Source organism: Trachinotus anak, unplaced genomic scaffold (assembly GCF_046630095.1).
Source record: "Trachinotus anak isolate AG129_WGS33_773 ecotype Australia unplaced genomic scaffold, CSIRO_AGI_Tana_v1 ptg000005l, whole genome shotgun sequence".
In the NCBI taxonomy this organism is placed as follows: Eukaryota; Metazoa; Chordata; class Actinopteri; order Carangiformes; family Carangidae; genus Trachinotus; species Trachinotus anak.
In genome coordinates this window covers 25101527-25122510 of record NW_027273856.1, presented here as the reverse complement: position 1 = coordinate 25122510, position 20984 = coordinate 25101527, and the positions used below count along the sequence as shown (strand labels likewise).

The window sequence follows — 20984 nt, the reverse complement described above, 5'->3', positions numbered from 1 at the left end:
CTCCCCGCCCTCCTCAGGCTCACGAGGCACTGATGCATAGACCAGTGGCCAGTCAGTGCGCCGACTGAACGTGTATGTGTATGGCAGGAAAGGCAGTCTTCATCACATTCACATTTTCTGACACTTGTGGATAAAACCTGAGCACTAAAGAGTGTGAAAGAGGAGAGAGGAAAGAGAAAGTGTGATAGACAGAGGGAAAGTGAACAGGGCGCATAATGGGTGAAAAAGGACTGAGAGAAAGAGGAACTGACAGTAGAGGAGAGATGGGAGAGATGAAAAACAATTACAGAGGCCAGATTCAATTTTTGCATGCACAAAAGAGCGAAGAGCCACAAAGCTCAGACAAAGAAGTAGAAAAGCAACAATCAAACCTCTCACACCATTTTAATAAATAAATGTTTAATTTAGAAGTATTATACACTATAATTAGCTGGCATTTCAAAACAAAATCAGTGTACAGTTTTGTAAACGAAGAATGGAGTTTAATAAAACCCACAATATCAAGGTATCAGTGATGTTTTTATCTGCTGAATCAGGGTTAAAAAGTCAGGTTTTTAGGTGCACTCCTCAAAATATGATCAAAAATAGTGACTTATTGTAAAAAAAACGCAAAATTACCTGGACATGGATTGACAGTACATATATGACTTACATTATGTAAGACTGTTTAACACTGTTTCTGACAAAAAACAAACAAACATATATTCATGTCAGGACTTATTCAAACAGATGTTAAAGGCTCAAATGACATGAAACAACAACAAAATGAATAAAAAGAAAAGGAAAACTCATAGCACATCTTTGGACTTACAAATGGTTCCAACATTTAAGAGTCAAAGACAAATTACAATATTTGAAATATACATATAGTTAAATAAAGCTTTTTAAAAGACTTGGAATTAAAAATTCAATAAATGGACAAAACAAAAAAATAAAAAGCATCATGAAGGCAGCCTGTTAAGGCATGTCTGAATCAATAAAAAGTCACATAATTAGATTAGATTTGAAGCTAAAATAACACCCAAATAACTGATTAATTCCAAAAAAAAATTAAACCACTTAGATTAGTCCAAATACAGGGCATATGGGCTGCTCATGAACCATTGTCTTCTCCCAGCAGAGATAAGAAACATTTCAAGAGGTGGGTAGTTGAAGCAGACTGGATTTGTAAAGGCAAGAAAACACATTTCGCTCTGCCCTGTGGTTACAAAGAAAAATCTTGAAGCCAAAACACCTTCAGTAGGAATGTTGTGCTGAACTACAGCTGATCACCATAGACACGCATGGTGGTAACAGAGATCCAGTTCACGTCAGCTGTGTCTCACATGTACCTGTTCTTGACGTACTCCCTGTACATCAACATGTCGTCCCTGCACAGCGCCCTCACCTGGCCCTGACCCATCATCACGTGGCTCTCAAACACTTCTCGGCTGTCCCTGTTGGTCTGCGGAGGAGACACAGCGTAGATGCTGTCCTCCGCGAAGCAGGACACTGGCTCTCTGAGAGTGAGGGAAGAAGACAGAGGGAGAGAAGCATGTTTTAGACGGTGGATGCAGTGAGGAATTAATTTTAGACAACTCGTGGCCGTAGAAAAACAAGCCATGAAGTTTAATTATTTTAACATCGGGGGGGGGGGATTACTATCTATAGCTGTCACAAGATAATCAAAAAGTGCACTGAGGGCTAGAAAATTGTTTTAATCCAACCAGCACCTTATGAAACACTGCGGTTATTAAGAGGGCTGTTAATGGAAACAATAAAAGGATGGCACAGATGGGGCTTTCACAGCAGAATTACTCATATTTTCGCAGAAGCTACACTCTAAAGCATGTCTCATCATCTTAAGGCTGCATTATCAACTGCGTGCTTCTCTGGTCATCTATTCAGTCAGCCAGTTCAACAGCAGCTGAGGCCCCAGTGAGAAGCTGCTCAGACACATGGCTGCATTACAAATGCACCTGCTTGATGACTGGCACAAGAGGCTGTGGTAGAACGAGGAAGCCTTGAGATGAATTATGAGCTCAGTAAATGTCATTATGAAGGGGTTTAATGTAAATTAAAGGTCAACAGGTTCCAAGCACCCAATTTGGGCCCAAGGGGCACTGAGACGCAGCACTGAGAGCATCACTGAATAGGGCTTAAATTTATTATTTATCATGTTTCTTTGTACTTTTGGACAGGCTGAACATTTTTGCTACATTTTGAGTATTCTTTGAATTTTTCAGTGTTTCCACTCAGGTTTTTTTATGCACCACTTGAAAATTGGAGACCCACTTTGATGCTGCCAAGATCTACTCCAGCATTTGAAAAGAAGGGAAGGCACAAATTGTGGCACAAATTGTGTTGATTCACTGTCTCCTAGTTTTGGGAATTCACCCTGCAACACACTTGAAACCTAAAAGGTGAAAACTTTGGCTCTCTTTCCTGTTCACAGATTTATAACACACTGTAGAAACACCTGAACCACACACAGCATATATAAGTCTATTTCATTAAGTAATAACGGAGTAGTCAATTTAAGGTCGAAGGGTCAATGTAATTTAATCTCTATGGAAAGTAGGAAAAGGTGAGAAAAAAAAAAAAACTCTGGGTATTCATACCAGTTTATCAATCTAAATATGCTGCATAAGACTTAAGAGGTCATGTTTCATTAAATGGCTCGACAAAATCATGAAGGACGAATGTTCAGAAATTAATTTTGATGGTTTCAAGTTGACTAACATTGAGCGAAAAGTCTGAAAATGAAGACAAAGAAATTAACTCAAGAAAAGAATTAGTCCTTACTTTTATTTTTTCTTTCAGTTAAAAAAATGCAGTGCTTTACCTTTAATTTATGGATTATCTGGTTGTAGATTGAAAGTGATTTATTGTGAAAATGTGTAAGGTGAAAACTTCACAATTTAAAAGTTGTATTGCTAGAAAATAGATTTCGGTTTTCACACTACTATTAAATAAGCACTTGTGGTACATGAGGGTACATTTTTAACTGTGGGAACCCTCTTCACATTCACTGAAAAGGTCACATGTGCACCTGTGTATTCTGAAGCAGCAAAAAGTAAAATGGTCAGTGGGTCATGCTGCATTGTCTGTTAAGCACACAAGTCTTGATTTGTGTCTGTTTGTTGACTTGTGGTGGCTCCTCACACACAGCTGCTGACATCTCAACAAGTCTCTGACACATTATCGTTACAGCCTGCCGACATGTCAAGTGATGTGAGCTGTACAGTGAAGCAGGGGGTCCTCCCCGCTTCCTGCAGTCTTACATTCGCAGACAAGGATGTGAAACGTTTATCAGACTGAAGAAGACTGAGTCAGCTGTGCATTAGATGAGCCCCATGTAGAACATTCTGTTAATTACAGATGATCATGTTTTGAAAAAATTACAAAACACATGACATATGACCCAAAATCTCAAAATGATTTATAATCCGAATTTACAACATATCCATATCTTGCTGACTTGCTTACTGCAAGTTTAGAATGTGTAATAGTGATATAATAACATAATTTATGGCCATTAAAAAATGTATAACACATTTTCTGCTAAACAGACACTTTATTACACACAAGTCCTTCAAAGAAAGCAATTGATCTTTTTTTAACTGTCCATTAATTATCATTTAAGAAGGAAACAAATCAACAAACCACACTAATTCTTCTCAGCAGGATTCTGCCACAGTGTTCGCATCCTTTCCGCTTTTATCTCCACCAAGTGAGTAAGCTCTGCCTATGCCTGGTAGGTCAACAGAGGCACTACACAGAGGGAGGTGACAGACTAAGGGGCTCCTGTCAGTGAAAACATGTTTGGTGTGTTGTAACAGCATCTTAGAATAGCACTGTTACACAACAGACACACCTGCCGGACCCTGTGGGCCTAACATTAGGACGACTGCAATGGATGGATGGACCAATGAATGTCCAGAGTGATGAGAGGTGAGGATATAGGAGGACAAGGAGAGATGCAAACTGAGCAAGGATGAAAAGATGTTAAGATTCCCTGCTGACTGAGGTCTTGCATGTCTGCCACCTTTGAGTGACGTATAACAACCTGTGCTAAATTAAAAATGGTATTTCTTTGTCTTCGAGGAAACCGTGTACGTACAAAAAAAAAAAAAAATAGTTAGTGTGTTATGTGTTCAAAGACAGCCACAAAGAACCATGTATTCACTCTAAAAAGGCAGCACTCTAGAGGAATTCAAAGGCTACAAAATACATCATCTCATCCAATATACAGTGCATCTGGAAAGCATTTGGAGCCCCTAACTTGTAAATTTATTTAAAAGGAAAAACTGAAATTTTTGACATAAGTATTCCTACACTTTGCTATGACACTTGAACTAAGTGCAACTTGACTAAGTACAACCTTTCTGTAACCATGCGATGCAACATTTATTTCCGCTGTTACACTAACAAAAGTGGATTTTGGCGTTTGCCCTAAATGCACATGCTCCATGCACTTTAGACTGTACAAACTCTTAGTCTTGTTTATAAGTTAGAGCTGACCCTGGTAATCAAATCTGCCTTATAATATCATATTTTTATTTGCTGCAAATTACAACAAACCAGGAACACTTAAAATCTAGACCTCCTCTGTAGATCAGTGTTGGTTGACAAAGAGAGTCAGCAACCTCCAATCTTTCCTCCACTGTGACCTTTGGCTGGCTTTGATACACCTTCTCATGGTCCTCTTACAAACATGGTTAACATTGAAATTCTTTTGTTCACCTGCACTCCCTCCCTCCCTGCCTCTCTCTCTCTCTCTAACCTGTGCTCTCACACAGCCAAGTGCAGCACGAGATGAAGCAAAGCTTTGCCACGTGGGTATATTTTTGCCCTCTATTTACCATTTTTCCATCCTGCGGAGGTATCATTTCCACAATTTCAGTTTCCAATCCATCCAGTTATGATGCACACAGCTAGACTGCAAACTCCACCTGGCAACCTGGATGTATTTTTAGAGCAAAACAATAAAACAAGCCCCGCTGTCTCCTCTCATGCCTCTGCTGCCTCTCCATGAAGAGCCTTCAAGCATCTCTTATCTTGAGTGGGGTTCAGAGGGTTATTTTTCCTGAGTGGACTGGTTATATATATATATTTTTTTAGGAAGACTAAGCACTGAGTTATTGGTACTCATTCTTGTGCAGAATATCTTTGTTGAAAGTTGAAAAATTTTGCAACTCACAGTTCTCATTTGCTATGAAAATATCTTTTATATTTTCTTACCTTCCAATTATTACGTGCCAATGTGGTGGGTAACCAGTGTCTAGTGTGTTGTTTTGCAGTACAATAAATAAGACAATTAGGTCAAGTCTGTGAATGCACCAGTGTCTGTATGATATATATATACTGGGAAATATGTTTGTTCAAGAAGTTAGATGAGAAGCTCAATACAACTCTTAGCTCACTGATGAAGACATTATATCCTGTTTGTTTAATCTATACAAAATGTAAAAACTGCCATCATGTCTCAGTGCAACCTCTGTTTGAGCTTCACCATCTATTCTCTTTGATGTGACTAAATAGCAACATTGGAGCCTGTTTGATCTGAGATGACCCAGTGATGCTGCAACAGGAGCAAAGCAGACACGTAGAGTCTGTGTGAGAGGGAGTGAGAAAAAGAGGTGAGAGCAAGAGCGAAGGAAAGCTTTCAAAAATAATGCATATTAGGAGGAATCGCAACGAGGCATCTTGCCACTAACATGGTGTCTTCGGGTGCGCCGGAGCAAGTTGGAGGGAGTTAAGGAGAAAGACAAAGAGGAAAATTGCTCAGGCGTCTTGATGGCTGCACAATGCCTTCTGACATATGGTTGAATTTAGATTTTGGCTGAGGAAAAAAAAACTCTGTGACTCGCTGGGTCATGGCTGCAGAGATCAGCAGGGTTTCGTGTGGGCTCACTGATGAACGGCAGGGATGACAAGAAGTAAAGAAAGAGTGGTTGGTTACAAGAGATGAAGATTAAACTGTGCACAGCTAGAAGCCTCCCTGGAGACCACTTAGTTCGAGCAACTGTGTTCACCCGTCCCAAGGCTGCTGCAAATGTTGAGTGGTATTTAAAAGGGTTTGGATTATAACGATAAACCAATATTGCACTCTACTGCTCAGCATTACACGTGAGCAAGGATTTTTGGGTTTGGGTACATATGTTTGTTTTTTTTTCTCTGTGTGTCAGTGTTTCTGTAAATTTGTCATGTTTTACTCACAAGCAGATGATGTTTGCCAGGTTTATGTGTTCAGTTCTCTCCACTTTGTGCTGGCTCTGGCCCAGATGTGCAAACCTGCAGGAAAAAAAACAACACAAATAATGAAAATATTCCTGCAAAATAAGCCAATACTCTACATGTGTTTGTCTCTGCCACTTGCTCCTGCCATTCCCGTCACCTAAAGAACAATTAACAGAATGTAACTGGTGTCAGTTATCACCTTTTAAATTTCAGGTTCTTATTGTCTGTTCTTTGACACAAATACTCAGAGATGAGCTTTACATGTCTGGTGAGAACGCTAATATTAAGAGCATACCATCAAAAAGTCTCAAATTTTCCCGTAGGTCATTTTTCTTTTGTAAAAACACAATAAGCAATAGTTGATAGTTCGCCTCTGGCTGTTGCTTATGATTTTTAATATTAATGCAATGATTAGCAGCACTATGGCTGCAGCTAACATCTTTGGAGCTGTTCCAAATTCTGGCCTAAATAATGAATGCAGTTTCATTTTCATTATGTGCCACTACAGTGGGAGGATATGAACAACATTCTTCACTGCAGTTTGGATTTTTTTTTGTCGACTCCTCTGCTTCAGTCACGCCTCAAAAATGTGCCTGCTATCAAAGTTAGATGCGATGCAAATCCGTTTTATATTGCAGCATGCATTCCTTTGCTGGAGCAAACAACCAGTATCAAAAAGAAGCACCTCAGGTCGATACAAGTGAATCCAAAAAGCAGCTTTTCGTAAATTCATCTATTGTTGTTGCATTGACCTGTAACTCTCTTTGAGTTGACAAAGAGTTTAGTCAAAGATATTTTAGCAGTTATTTTTAATTAATTAAGCAATTTCCACAGCCCAAAAATGGGTCCCAGGATAAGTCTGAGGCATCACAAGATAATTAAAGGTATAAAGAAAGAAAAAAACACAAACTATGTTTATTTTGTCTGGATTTACGCTAATTTTGGCTTTTTTCTTGGGAAAAACTGAATATTTTTTACAGACATTCAATTCAATTTATTTGTACTCTACAGATGGTAAATATTGCTTTAAGGACATGACCAAACACTTGACACTGAAATAGTCGACTGGACCAGTTATCCTCTGTGGGTTTTGGACAGCTGCGAAAAAAAAAAAGCTATTCCAGATTCATCAAATGCATCATACTGTATTGCATCAGCAGTTCATATCCAAAGAACAGATAGTTGTGTTCAGTCTCCAAACCTGATAAGGGCTATTCACTGTGGCTCATCAACATGGTTGGGAGCATACAGAGAGAAAGGACAGAATGAAACAGAAAGGACAGAGACAAAATGGAAACTCAGGTGAGGGAAGGGAGAGGTAGACAAAGAGCAATGAGGTCAGAAGTGTGATGCACACAGCAGGGTAGAGTTGACAATGTCCCTTTTGCAAAATGACCCATATCACCCTGAGGGGGCAGCTGGCACTGACTGCTTGTTCTTCCCCTCTCTGTCTTGGGCAGTGGGTGTCAATAACAATAAAAAGAAAGCATTTTCCTCAGGACAAGTTAAATGAACAGAGGTAGTCAGAAAATAAGCCTCTTTCTCTGACTTTCAACATCCATCGATCAGCTTTTTCCATATACCATGCGGCCCATACAGAAGACTTTAATGCATGGAAATGTGGTGTGGAACTCAACAACTACTGGATGGATGTTCCCCATAAGCCTGACTTGTAATAACTGTGGTGACTCCTTAAATTTTCATATAGTACAATCATCAACACGAAATTTAAATTTGTCCAATACTTTGGTTTTTGACTAAATACCTGCAAAACTAAAAGAAATTCTCATTGCCCTCAGCTGTACTCTGTCTTTACTACTAATTATATGTCAAATAATATGTTATTACAGATATTAACGTTCTCATCCCTTAGAGCTGTACTCTAGAGTAAAAGTCAATTACTACTACATTATCTATGGTAGTAACTTCAAAGACCATAAAATGCACTGTGTTCAACCATTCTAAAGTGTGCGCATTAATTCTATTATTGACAAAATATATGTGTGCATGTGTGAGCCATATTACCTTTCGTAAATGAGCAGGTCTTTTTCAGCAGGAAGCTTGGCCAGATTGAGTCCATAGGGCTCCTTAACTGTCTGCTGCTGCTGCTGCTGCTCCTGAAGAGGTAAGAGGGGAAAGGTAAGAATCTACAGGTCCATGTGAGCAAGACAGAAAAACACAAAAGGGTTTTTAAAGGACGTTTAACTATGATCCAAAAGCCCTGTTAAGAATCACACAAAGTGACAAACATTAGAAGGTTAGGCTTCTCGTTAACAGCCAGCTCCAGCAAATCAAGTAGCTGTGACTCAGGTCATCAGGTTCAGCTGCTTCTCTACCACTAATTCACTAATTAGGATGGCCAAAGCCATGTTAGTTAAGCAACTTTGAGTGTAATTTGATTGTTAGTGTCTGATGAGGTGGTTTCATGTGCAGGGGTAGTGCCCTCCTGGGGTTTTTGCACACAGTGTCCAGTGTTAGTGGAGATATAACAACCATAATACACAGGAGATCAGATTAAAAACGTCAGACCAGTTCTGCTGACAGATTAAAAAAGGCTTAATATCAGGGGGAAAAGGGCATGAAGTTCACAATGAGATATTGAATTTGAACTAAAATAAACACCTATAATGGATTAATACCAAAAAATATCAATGGTAAACTACACCTCTAATTCATGGAGCAGAAAGAGTTAAAGATTATGTAATCAGGACCTTTTCAGTCATTAAAAGTTGGTGAGTTTGCAAATATAATAACAAATAAATCATCTGTCAAAAATAATTAGTGGCTAAATCAAGTCAGACAAAAATGAAATTATAACAGGGGAACTCTATCATTAGGGCTCTGCTCTGGTAAAAAGAAATACACTAAAAAGAAAGCCACTTAATGTGGCTTAACAATGATTAATCACCTCAAACAAAGTAAAAATAAAAATGATTATCAAGGATAATTCATCATGAGGCCATGCAACAGCATTATTTCCTCATCAGGACATGCTATGATTTATGCTAAGTTTTTCATTTTCTTAGAAAACATGTAATTAAGCCGCAACAAGACCTATCTTTAAAAATAATTTCAGTATTTATTTTAATACAGGTTTGTTTGTTATCTTCATGTGAGAATACATTTTTACATTTTTCGCCCTTCATCCTGTAGTTGGGCTGTTTCCTATTGAGCACAAGGCTCTAAAAAGACAACCTGTTGAACCTTGAAGCAGAGTACGGTGAATTACACTCTGTGAGCTATGAACAAGATACTGAGGCTACAGTGGACATGTGCTCAACGAAACCAGACAGCTGAATTAGTGGGTAAACGTTGTCTGGTCTGATGAATCTCATGTAAACAGCATGAATCCATCTTGCCTGGTTTCTTGGTGTGATATTGTGGGGATGGTGTCATATTGTGGTTGTGAGTGTTTTCTTGGCAAACATGGGAGCATGATCTGAATACTGGAGTGTAACAAAATTAAAACCATCTATACTATAGTCAATTTTAGATTGATGTGGACATAATAACATTTGTGGAAATAAATTGAGAAACTATTTTAAGGCAATGTGTATGTTTTTGGCCAATCCAGTAAATTTTCATAACAATGACAACAGAGTTTTTTTTATATATTTGGTATCTATGGTGATGTATCAGTCATATAACTGATGGATGGACTGGAAGTAAGGAAACTGAAAACAGCCTGTGACACCACCCTGATGAAGGCAAGACAGCTGAAAATATTTGATGAATAAAGCAGGAGAAGTGGAGAAGAGATTCTGTGAATGCATATTATCTGTTCTGTCTCATAGTACATACTGTCATTCTTTCCTGCCCTACATGTAATGGCTCATAGTTGTTGACTAGTCTAACTATTAGTAACTTATTACGATCCAAGTTTTTAAAAAGGCACATTTATGAAACCTGAAAAATGTATTTTATGTCTTTCTATAAACCAGAGAAGACCGAGAGAAGCTTGTTATGTAATGGCATGCCAATTAATAGCTGTAAAGTAGTCAGCTGTGCCATTCTTCTCTTTGAATGTTTTCTGATGGTGCAGCAGCATAATGCATTCAATTTTAACTGAATTCGTATTGATCTGAGATGCAGCGCGGGGAGAACAAATGAGGGTGTTTCCAGGACCATGTCCACGAACAGCCGCTATGAACACACACACACACACACACACACACACACACACACACACAAACTTGTACTTCTATCTTTGTGAGGACACTCATTGACATAATGCATTCCCTAGCCCCTTACCCTAACCTTAACCATCACAACTGAGTGCCTAACCCTAACCCTAACCTAAACCTAATTCTAACCATAACTCTAAAACCAAGTCTTAACCCTCAAAATGTGATTTTAAGGTGTCTCAAAAAGTGAGGACCGGCCAAAATGTCCTCATTTTCCCAAAATGTCCTCACTCTGTTAGTAAAATACTTTTTTTGGTCCTCACACACACACACACACACACACACACACACACACAAAAAAAAAAACACTTGGTTCAAACCGAGGTTTCATGGGAACACACACAAACACACACACATTCAACATATACATATTCATATGGTGTCTAGAGCACAGACATGTGTGTGTAAACACATACTGTACATACACCCACACACATTACAATTCTCTCCATGTTAAAGCAGGCACATGTATGCCTGTATTGAGGAGGAATATGAAATCAGCATGTGTAATTACATGGCAAACGTGGTAATGATTTGATGTTTAAATATTTCAACAGTTTTGTGTTGTGCTGGCAACCTGGCAATCCATTCTCAGGGGCAGGCTCGGAGGCAGCAACACGAGACGCATGAGAGCGAGTGTGTGCACCCAACACGTGAGCTAGCTGTCCAGCTCGAAATATTCATGACCAGCTCAGTGCTCAAGGCCCTGAGAAGACAGAGAAGAGAAAACCTATGGATCAGGAGGGGACAGGGGAGGCATGAAGCAAGAGGGAAGAGGGAATAAAAATGGTCCTTTTGAAATTTGTCGTCCAGATTCTCTTCGCAGTTTACATCAAGCCAAATTGAGCTTTTGAACAATTATACTGTGGACACAGTTCTGCTAATTTAAACCATTTTTCGTCTTGCCTAACATTTTAAAGCCAATTAATAGCGTCTTCATCCCCCATCTATGTGATGAATGCCAGCTGCAATGTACCAACTTCTGGCTGGTAAAACATGTAGTGGTCACAGAGATGAGAAATGGTTCTATTCCAAACTCAAGACTTGTAGCCACTACCAAAAAAAATATCATTATTTTTAAATTTCTATATTTTTACAAAACACACTTTATTCACTGGAAGGAAGAGTTTGACATTTTGCGAAAATGGGAGTTGAATTTCTTGCCAAGAGTTAATGAGAAGATGGATACCACTCTCATCTCTTTGTGGACAATTAGCTTAGCTTAGCATAAAGACTGGACGCAGGGGAAAATTCCTGGTGTCTTGTCATCACTGTGTTTGACAAAGAAATGGCTACAGCATGAAAGTACCCCATAAAATCACAACTTGTGGTTTTCACATTAGTATTTTTGTCGATATTATAATTTATATAACATGTTAATTAGTGAGTTTTAAGGGCCTGGAAGGCAGTTACCTCCGGATAGAGCAAGGCTGGCTGTTTCCCCCTGCTTCCAGTCCCTATGCTAAGCTAAGAGAATACTAAATTCTCAAGTGTTAATGTTAACACTGAATACAAGCAGCTTCTGAAGAACTAACACTGGAATTGGTCAACAACTCTGCTATCAACAATTTCACACAAAACATCAGGATCTTTAAATATCATCTTCAAAGCAAAACAACCAAAACAGTGTTATTCCATGAAAAAGGCAAGAGTCTTGTCATAAGTTGCAAGTATCGAGTCATAAACCAAAGAGAGATTCAATCCAGTAACTGTCAGGCAGTGTGTGGACACTTTGCTGGCAGTAAATCTGAATGTATCTCAGACGAAACAACTGACAAATATGAGCCAGATGAGTAATGTTTGTGTTAAGTCTTTTGTCCTTGGTGGTGGGTTGGGGCACATACATACACAACAGGCTGTTAAAAGCAGTGGCAGAACATACTGTATGTGGAGCATTTATGCTACTTGTTTTGAGAAAGTGGCAGAGATAAGATTTTTCCTCTCCCTGCTCCTTTTCAAGCATGGAATGTGTAGTATGTTGTTTCAGATTGTAGCTTAAGTGTAATAATGAAAGAGTTATCATTCCTAACATCCCTGTGGTTAAAAAATCCATCAGCTTTAAAATTTCACCTCCTCACAGAAATGACAGTGGAACAATGTCACTGCTGTTATTATAGAAGATGAAATCCAGGCTGAAGTGCTGAAGGAGATTGTGTTTGAACAGCAGGAGCTGAACAAGCCTCCAAGTGATGGCAAGCTAAGAGTTGACACCATCTGATGCACAAAGAACTGATTTACCCACAGTCCCCTGGGGTTCTTGGGATTGTGTGTAATTCTTTCACTGATCTGCTTGGTTTTACGATGACTGCCAAAAAGGCACTTGGGACCGTGGCCACAAACACAGTCATCTTCGGAGTCGTTTCTCAATGAGGCCGATGTAAATTAGGACACAAGGGCAAAGTGCGAGAGCCACCTCACACCTGCTGTTGTTATGATGGCTGTTAACTATGCCTGTAACCATAGTAACATCATAACTGTTGCAACCACCAGTTTACTCATCACTGGGGGCTCCTTGGGCACCATGTAAGATGGTTCTTATAAACTGTCAGAAGCCATTTCCCAGTACTTTTGATAGCTCCTGTTGACACACTGACCTACTACGTGCTGATTAATGTGCTCCTTCTCCCTGCTGTGGTACTGAATCTGGGTCAATAGGAGATGCAAACGTGCGGCCAGTCCACCTGGGGCATGAAATAGATACCGATATAGTGATGATGTTCTCAGGCAGTTCATCATACCTATACTGTACTCTATATATAACTTACAGCATGTGGTGAGCTATAAAATGAGAGGTGTCAGTTAAGAAAGTAGCAATAAGATCTGATATTTTATCATTAACTGGTGACACAAAGCCTTCCAGAGGAGAACTTTGAATATTTATTTTTTTTTCCTACTTTGTTCTGTGCGTTTCCAATGTTAAGATCAGTGAAAAGAATCCTGTGATATGTAAATAGACTCAGGGCACTAGTTTACTTTAAATCTGCACTGATATATATATTTTGTTATTAACAATAGATCAGTTAACCTTGAGTAATGTGAAAGCTGATAGTCGTAGGAGTGTTTCAGCATCCTCTTCTCATTATTTATTTATTTATTTTTTTCCCGAAACTTTACAGTTGTGTTCACTCCCACTGCTCACACTGTACAAAAAGAACAATTACACTCAATGGATACCGAAAAGGCAACCAGATGAACTAATGAACAAAAGAGCCACAAGGCCTAGAATCAGGCTATTTAACCGTTAATGCAATCTGTAGAATTCACCTGAAAAGTAGATCATATACCAATCTCCCAACCCTACCTTTTCTACCTCTGTTTTTCAGAGTCAAATTTAACTGGGTTTTGATTTCCCCCTTTTTGCATGCAAATTTTAAATTGTTCCAATGTATCAAATAGTTAAATTTCACATTTATGAAGTACTTTAGAGTAGATTTCAATATATTATATATATATATATATATATATATATATATATATATATATATGTATATATATATCATGTATTAGGGAAAAAAAAATATCTTGCATCTTTAATAATTATCAACAGCGCAATAGCTAGACCCACCTGTTTCAAAGGGTGGGGCTAAATAAAGGGGTGGTAGTGAATTGTCAGTGTAGCAGCTATAGTTTGTAGGTTGGTACAATGACCAATCAGCATGAAGCTTTGTCACAGATTGTTCCAGGTTAGTAAGTTTTCAGTTCACCATAGCCTTTTTGAGATCCAGTGGCCTCCAGACAGATCAAATCGTTCTGTTTTTACCACAGCACAGCAAGTGTGGACGGTGAACTTCTGAAGGAAAGACTATTACCATTTTATGAAGAAACAGTCTCTTCCACAACTTCAGTTGGCTGATTTACAGTACTTGCCCACATCTGTTTTCTTTTTCAGCGAAAGGTAACACAATCAAAGATGAAACCAAGAAAGCAGCTCTTTCACTTCTGCCTCTGCAGTGACTGACTACTGACAAAAGAACATCACGTAGGTTGCAACTTTAGGAACAAGTAAGCATTTGCAAAACAACTCATCTCTTGATTCTCTTTCCATAAAAAAGTCTTCACATTGTAGAAGCAGACTTAGACCTTAACATCAACCTTGGCAGTAAACCCAAAGAGGAGATTGAATGAGTAATCAAAAAAAAAAAAAAAATCAAGGCAGGCATAACAACTGCAGGTAACCACATAACCCCTGATGTCCTAAAAGCAGACAAATCCCATTGCACATGTCCTACATTCAGGCTTTAATGATACCTGGGCCTTGGAGGATGATGCCATAGAAGAACGAACCTTTCTGCTACATTTCCCATGAAAGTAACACAAGAGCAAACAAGAACCAGAGTGAGTGATGCTTCAATCAATTCCCACCAAAAGGACACGGGATACAAGGTGTAATGTATAAGGCATTCAAAAGTCAAGACAGAAAGATGAGAAAGAGATCAAAACTGAATTACTACAAGAAAGTTCATTTAATTTGTTCATCACCTCCACTCTTGCTCTAGGCAGCAAGTAACTGTATCTTGAAAAGGAAGCAGTAACACAGAACAAAACCTACACAAATCTCAGTAACTGCCACCACACAGAAGGATTAAATTATAAATTTATAAAAGAATGTGGATTTTAGTTTCAGTATTTTACACAAGAACAGATCTACCAGTGAAGGTAACTAAGGCTAGATTGTGAACATATGTCACATAAGAAGATGCTTTCTGAATGGTATGTGTATATTTTGTGTGCAGAATAAGGTTTGTTATTGATCACTGACGCCGTCTAGGTTTCATCCACAGGGGCATCAAATTCATGGACTCTGATCAGCCAGTATGTAAGCATCAATGATTCTTATTCTGAACAAAGATTTGAAGAGGAGATGATATGAAAGTACAAACAGAGGAAATAGAGAAAGGGGAGGAATATTGGCATAATCACCCTGGAACCAGCGTTAATACAAAGCCACACCCTTTAGACCCTCTGGTGTAGAAACCCCCGTCACTGAGGCTGATCAAGTACATGTGTTGTCTTGTGTCTGACGCAAACAGAAACACAGAACTAATTTCTTGTGGGAGACTCAAGGGGGTAGGTGGAGAGAAGAAAATACAATCAGGGTGACATATTTGAATTGGAAAGAAAAATGCTTTTGAGGCCCAAAATTAAAGCAGGTGGCAGCCTAAACTGTGATGACATTTCCCTAAAGTCCTTAGAGGAGGTTATATAACCTTGACTCATTGGAGGATCTCACTTGATAAGCTGCTGTTTTCTCTCAACTTTAAATAATAACACGCCAAGGTGATACAAATTTTGATTTTGCTTTACTTGTCTTTTTAATTCCTCCTATAAATGTTTAAGGCTTTGTTTATTTAGATGCTTTGTCTTTTCATACCTCCTGTGTGCGAGTGCTCTCTCCAGACTCTGTTAGCAGTTTGATCGGGGTGGAGCGCTGGGACACGGATCCATCGTCATCGCGGTCCTCCTCGGAGTCGTCCTCTGATGTGCTGGAGATGGCCTCCTCACTCGGGGGAGGAGGTGCGCTGGCTGCAGTCTTCCTCTGGAGCAGCGTCTCCTCTTTATTGCTCTTGTTCCTGCCAACGCCCACACACATGCACACAGATTAACATATGCACAAACACAGACAATTAGCTCATAGATTTAGTTCATCTACTTAATTCATATGCAAACTTAGAGAATGTTTGCATTTCTCTTTAAAGAGAGCATGCATCATTTAAAATAATACATCACAGCAGCAATGGCACCAGGTCCGTCCACAGCTCCTCCCTTAATAAACCAGACCAATACCTAAAACTAACTTCCTGGTACCCAATAATCAGAGAGCATTTAGATCTTATCATCTGTCTACAGATAGTGTCTGAAGTGCACCCTTGATTCTGCAACTATAATCTCACATATAATATTATTTTCCACCTCTGCCAAGAAAATCCTGGTTGACTCACTGAATGCTGTAACAAAATCTCTTAGAGACCACTCAAAAATCTCCATAATCAGTCCAAAGTCTCCAGAGTGTTTGCTTCTGCAGGTTCAGCAGGCATCATCATCTTCAGGATGAAGATTAGCACCTCAAAGGTTGAGGCCATGGTTCTGTCTCAGAAAGTATTTTCATCTCATCCATGTGTTGGTAAGCAACTGTCCAGAGTAGGGCTGCAACTAATAATTATTTCCATTATTGATTCATCTAAAAAGTAGTTTTGCTTTACTATCACATAAAAACACAAAATAAAAGCTGAAACTAGACAATATGTAACATTTTTTGCCTGAAAAATGTCAAACTATTTACCAGTTACAGGGCCTGAGAGAATCTGGTGATACTCCAGGAGTCTGAAGATGTTCAAGGGAAAAAGACCTTTGGTTTTCTCTACTCACCATGTTGACCTGACCAAGATAGGTGGCTACAAAGATGGATGAATAAGATGGCTGTATGTGTACAGTATGTGTAAGCACATGTGATGTGGTGAAGTTCTGAACCAGTGAGTCAAATCAGTGGTCCCTGCTATGTACCAGGCAAACAGGAAATTACAATAGCAGATGACTCCCTAGAGTCAAGAGTTAAATATTCAAGAAAAACATTGAAGCAGTACAGAACATTAGTCAGGTGTAGTGCTCTGGTGGTCATGCTGTGCTGTGCATTTAAGAGCTGCCAGCACATGAGGTTTCTAACCAAGGAGAAAATCTGCAATAACTCATTTTATAATAGTATGTGTGTGCAGGAGGGATTATTTAAAAAAAACATATGCGCACGCACAAACACACACACATACAGTATATACACACACACACACACACACACACACACACACACACACACACACACACACACACACACACACACACACACAGTGGATCGCTGGTGAAATCAGCTCCGTGTGTTAAAAACAAAGACAGGAAAATGGACAGAGTGTTATTTTTGGTTACCTGAGAACACTGTGTCAAATGAAGTTGTGTGTATGAGGTCACAGTGATATAGGATTTATCACATCAAAACACAAACAAAAAAAAACAAAAAAAAACACACCTGGTAAAACATAACAAATGTGGACATTGGCTTAGATTTACTCACGCTAGCACTGATTTTCCTGTTTCCTCCGGCTTGCGAACTGTAAATGGGCTTGGATCCACCCCTACTGTCTTGGGCATAAATTCCCTTTACGAACACAAAATATTTGGAAACTGATTAGCGGACATCCTAAAGTACCATCAAGTAACAGCTGAATGTTTGCTACATCCATTAAGTGAGGTGTTATTCATTGACAGAAACATTTCAGAACGTTAAATCAATTACTTCACTGTAGTAAACTGTAAAAACATGCCTCTGCGTGTAGATTACAACCACCAACCTTTTTTTGTATGTCCCCTAACAAAATCTTTGATTGCCAGAATTTCTGTCTAAAGGGGTTTTGTATGTGTGTTTTCACCTTGCAGAGTTGGTCATGGCGATGCAGAATGTGTCATCAAAGGAAGTTAGTTCATAAGGTTTGAAGAATTCTGTGTAGATGTCAGTACCCTCATCAAAGCAGTTCACTCTCTTCACTTTGACTTTCTTCATGTTGTTTTCGCAGGGGACTGCATGCATACAGGAACACACAGGAAAAACAGGCTTAACAGAGTATTAATCCACATAAATAAAATATAAGGCTGGCGATATTTTGTCAACATGTCCCATGAAAAAGCCTGTGTAGCAAAAGCCCGATATAGCTTATTCCTCTGTGCCTGAGCTCCTTTGCTGTAAAAAAAACTATTTAAAACAATCATCAATGAGCCACACTGTGGCTGGGAGACATATCTGTTAATTGTTGGTCCACCATTTCTAAAACAAAACTCCTGGATGGATCTCCATGGCATTTGGCAGACATATTAATGATGCCCTGAGAATGAATTCTTATGATGTTTCATCTAGTGTCACAGGGTAAAATATTACGTTGTTGAGCCGCTAGCCAGCATGTCTTCAGTAGGAAAGAATGGGCTCGGGGCCGAGAGCCACAGGCTGAGGAAGTTAGAAAGTACTGAGATACAGACTGACAGGGCCGATAAGAGTATGGTTAAAGTACCGGACCGAAAAGCAGTACTAATAAAAGTAGTATTACTGTTAAAATCTTTAAATTACCCTAATTTATTTCCCTAATTATGAATGTTTACAATTTTACATTTATTACAGATATTATATAATAAAGAGATACCTTCATCATAGGGAACAGGAAGATAGGACAGGATTCCCTCTGACCACCATAGTGTGTAGCTGGAAACAGACAAGATACATAAATGTACTGAAACCTTCCAGAAAACTTTGGGATGTATTCTGTAGTCTGCACCGTCTCTCCTGGGACTTCACATAACCTAGATATAAAAATTTACTTGGCTGGACCACCCACTGTACAACTCCTGAATACATCAGCCTTTTATTCAATGTGACCAATTTGAGTGAATGCACTGATTATGATTTAGTGTGTGATGTGCTACTTAGGCAAGTTTGAGAGCAAAACCACAGTGTAGCTGCCAAATTGAATTCAGTTCCGCCCATGATAATTTCTGGGAATAATGGCTGAGCTACATAGGCCCATTGTGTCTGCATAAACTAGTGGCCTGTATCAGAAACTGGGTCTACTTTTATGTAAGCATGGAGACTAGGGAAAGCAAACAACATGCATACTTGTAGGCTCCCACACACATGCAGAAAATGACAAGGGTTACTGTGGGTAAAACCAAGTGGCAAAACAACAATGTGCACATCACAGACAAAACATCAGCTTGAAGAGAAAACAGCTTTGTAACAGCTGTGTATTCTGTATATCCCACATACATATATGAAAAAAATCTTGTACACTGGCATCACACATGGATGCTCCTTTTAAATTAGCACAAACATATATATTATAAAGGAAAAAAAAAAACAGCAAGATGGACTGATCACAAAAGTAATCATATGAAAATCCACCCACACACTCATGTGAACAACTTCAGCAGTCGTGGCAGACATATACAGCCTGGACTTTTAAAAAAAAAGAGCCTTTTAAGAAACATTAGTGCAGGTGCTGATCTTCTGTGAGCGAATTTCCCACTGAGCTATTCAATCAGCACAGAAACACAGAAAAGGGGGGGGGACACTTCTATCTTTGCGAGGACCCGTCTGAGTTGTTCACCTTAGAAAGTGAGGACATTTGGTTGGTCCTCACATCTTCAAAGGGCTTTTTGAGGGTTATGACCCAGCTTTAGGGTTAGGGTTAGGTATTTATTTGTGATTGTTAATGTTAAGGTACGGGGCTCCTTATGTCAATAAGTGTCCTCACAGCTACAGAAAGACCAATCATGTTTGTCTCAGTGTTTGTGTGTGTGTATAACTGCATTTGTACATTCAGATGTAAGTATGCTTATGTAAGTAGGTTCTCAGATTTATGCATGTTCGTACAGTAAGTGGTTGTGTATATGTAAGTGTATGTGTGTTTACCTGCGTCTGTCTTGGGGGAGGGCCATGGTGCTCTTCTGATGGAGGTAGAAGTCAGTGGGCAGCTCCCACAGGTGCGGCTTGGACTCTGATGGCTGATAGACTTGGAGAAACAGGTTGATGGCATCCTGTCTGTCAGCATCTGGCAGAGCAAGAAAGACACAAAAAAGAAACACAAAGGTATAATACACATAAAAATGCAAGAAAAAAATCTAGATTCCTGTGTCATCATTTGTCGCTTGTGATGTTAAAAAGGAGTCCTTCTGAGTGATTTTTGCACACTGAGAAAATATACACTAGAATCCAGAGCTAAAACAATTAGTCAAATAATCTATTTGTCGATCAGCAGAAAAGTTCTAGAACAGATTACTCTGTTCAGTAATCTATCTATTTTGCTAATCGATTTATCATCAAAACGCTAAAGATTCCAAATCTCCAGCTTCTCAGGTTGTAATTATTTGCTCTTTTTCTTAGTTGTGATCTGATATGAAATTTTCTTTGTTTCACACCATTGATCAGCCAAAACAAATTATCTGAAAAACCCCAACTTGGGTTTTAGGAAAATTGAACTAGCATATCCCATTATTTCCTGACATTTTAAGGACCAAATCATTAATTGATTAGGCAAGAAAATAGCCAGAAAATCAATTAGCAATGAAAATAATTAATTCATTCTTTGACTGACTACAACAACAGACATATTCTGTTAATCTTCCACAAAGTAATTGTAACACTGAGCTGTCAACTACATCTCACAGTCATCACAGGTGAAAATAATTTGCTCAGTTGTCATGGAGATGGTCCCGCTGGAAACAGTTAATCTATTATCATCATACATCCACCTCTTAACATTTCAATGACCAACTCGGTCTGCTGATGTAGACCAAGAGATGTGACTGAAAGCTCCAGAAAAATCTAGTAAGTGGACCAATGTTAAGAAAAGGGACAGCAAAGGGGCCAATTAATCAAATAGAGGTAAAGCTGAATTGTCTTTATGGAACAGGAAATGTACAAACGAAAAACTCTCGACATCATGTTTGTCTATGAGAGTGTGTTGAGATAATCCCTGTGTGTGTTTGTGTGCTCAGCGTGTGGCACGTGTTTTGCATGTTGCCCAGTTTGGTGCCATTTAATCCATC

General features: G+C 39.0%; 1 protein-coding gene across 2 annotated transcripts in view; it reads right to left on the bottom strand.

The window, feature by feature from the left end:
* Window positions 1–382: 382 nt before the first annotated feature.
* fig4a (FIG4 phosphoinositide 5-phosphatase a) overlaps window positions 383–20984 on the bottom strand; it is a 48498-nt gene continuing 27896 nt past the window's right edge. The window contains exons 17-24 of one of the 2 annotated variants that reach the window (XM_071479283.1): window positions 19849–19987; window positions 18584–18642; window positions 17822–17969; window positions 17467–17550; window positions 15778–15976; window positions 8248–8333; window positions 6202–6276; window positions 383–1499 (exon numbers count right to left, since the gene is read on the bottom strand). In XM_071479283.1, coding sequence (XP_071335384.1) covers window positions 1322–1499; window positions 6202–6276; window positions 8248–8333; window positions 15778–15976; window positions 17467–17550; window positions 17822–17969; window positions 18584–18642; window positions 19849–19987 — 968 coding nt within the window. In that variant the 3' untranslated portion in view covers window positions 383–1321. Of the gene's footprint in view, window positions 1500–6201; window positions 6277–8247; window positions 8340–15777; window positions 15977–17466; window positions 17551–17821; window positions 17970–18583; window positions 18643–19848; window positions 19988–20984 lie in introns of both variants that reach the window. The other variant, XM_071479282.1, reaches the window with a different exon arrangement.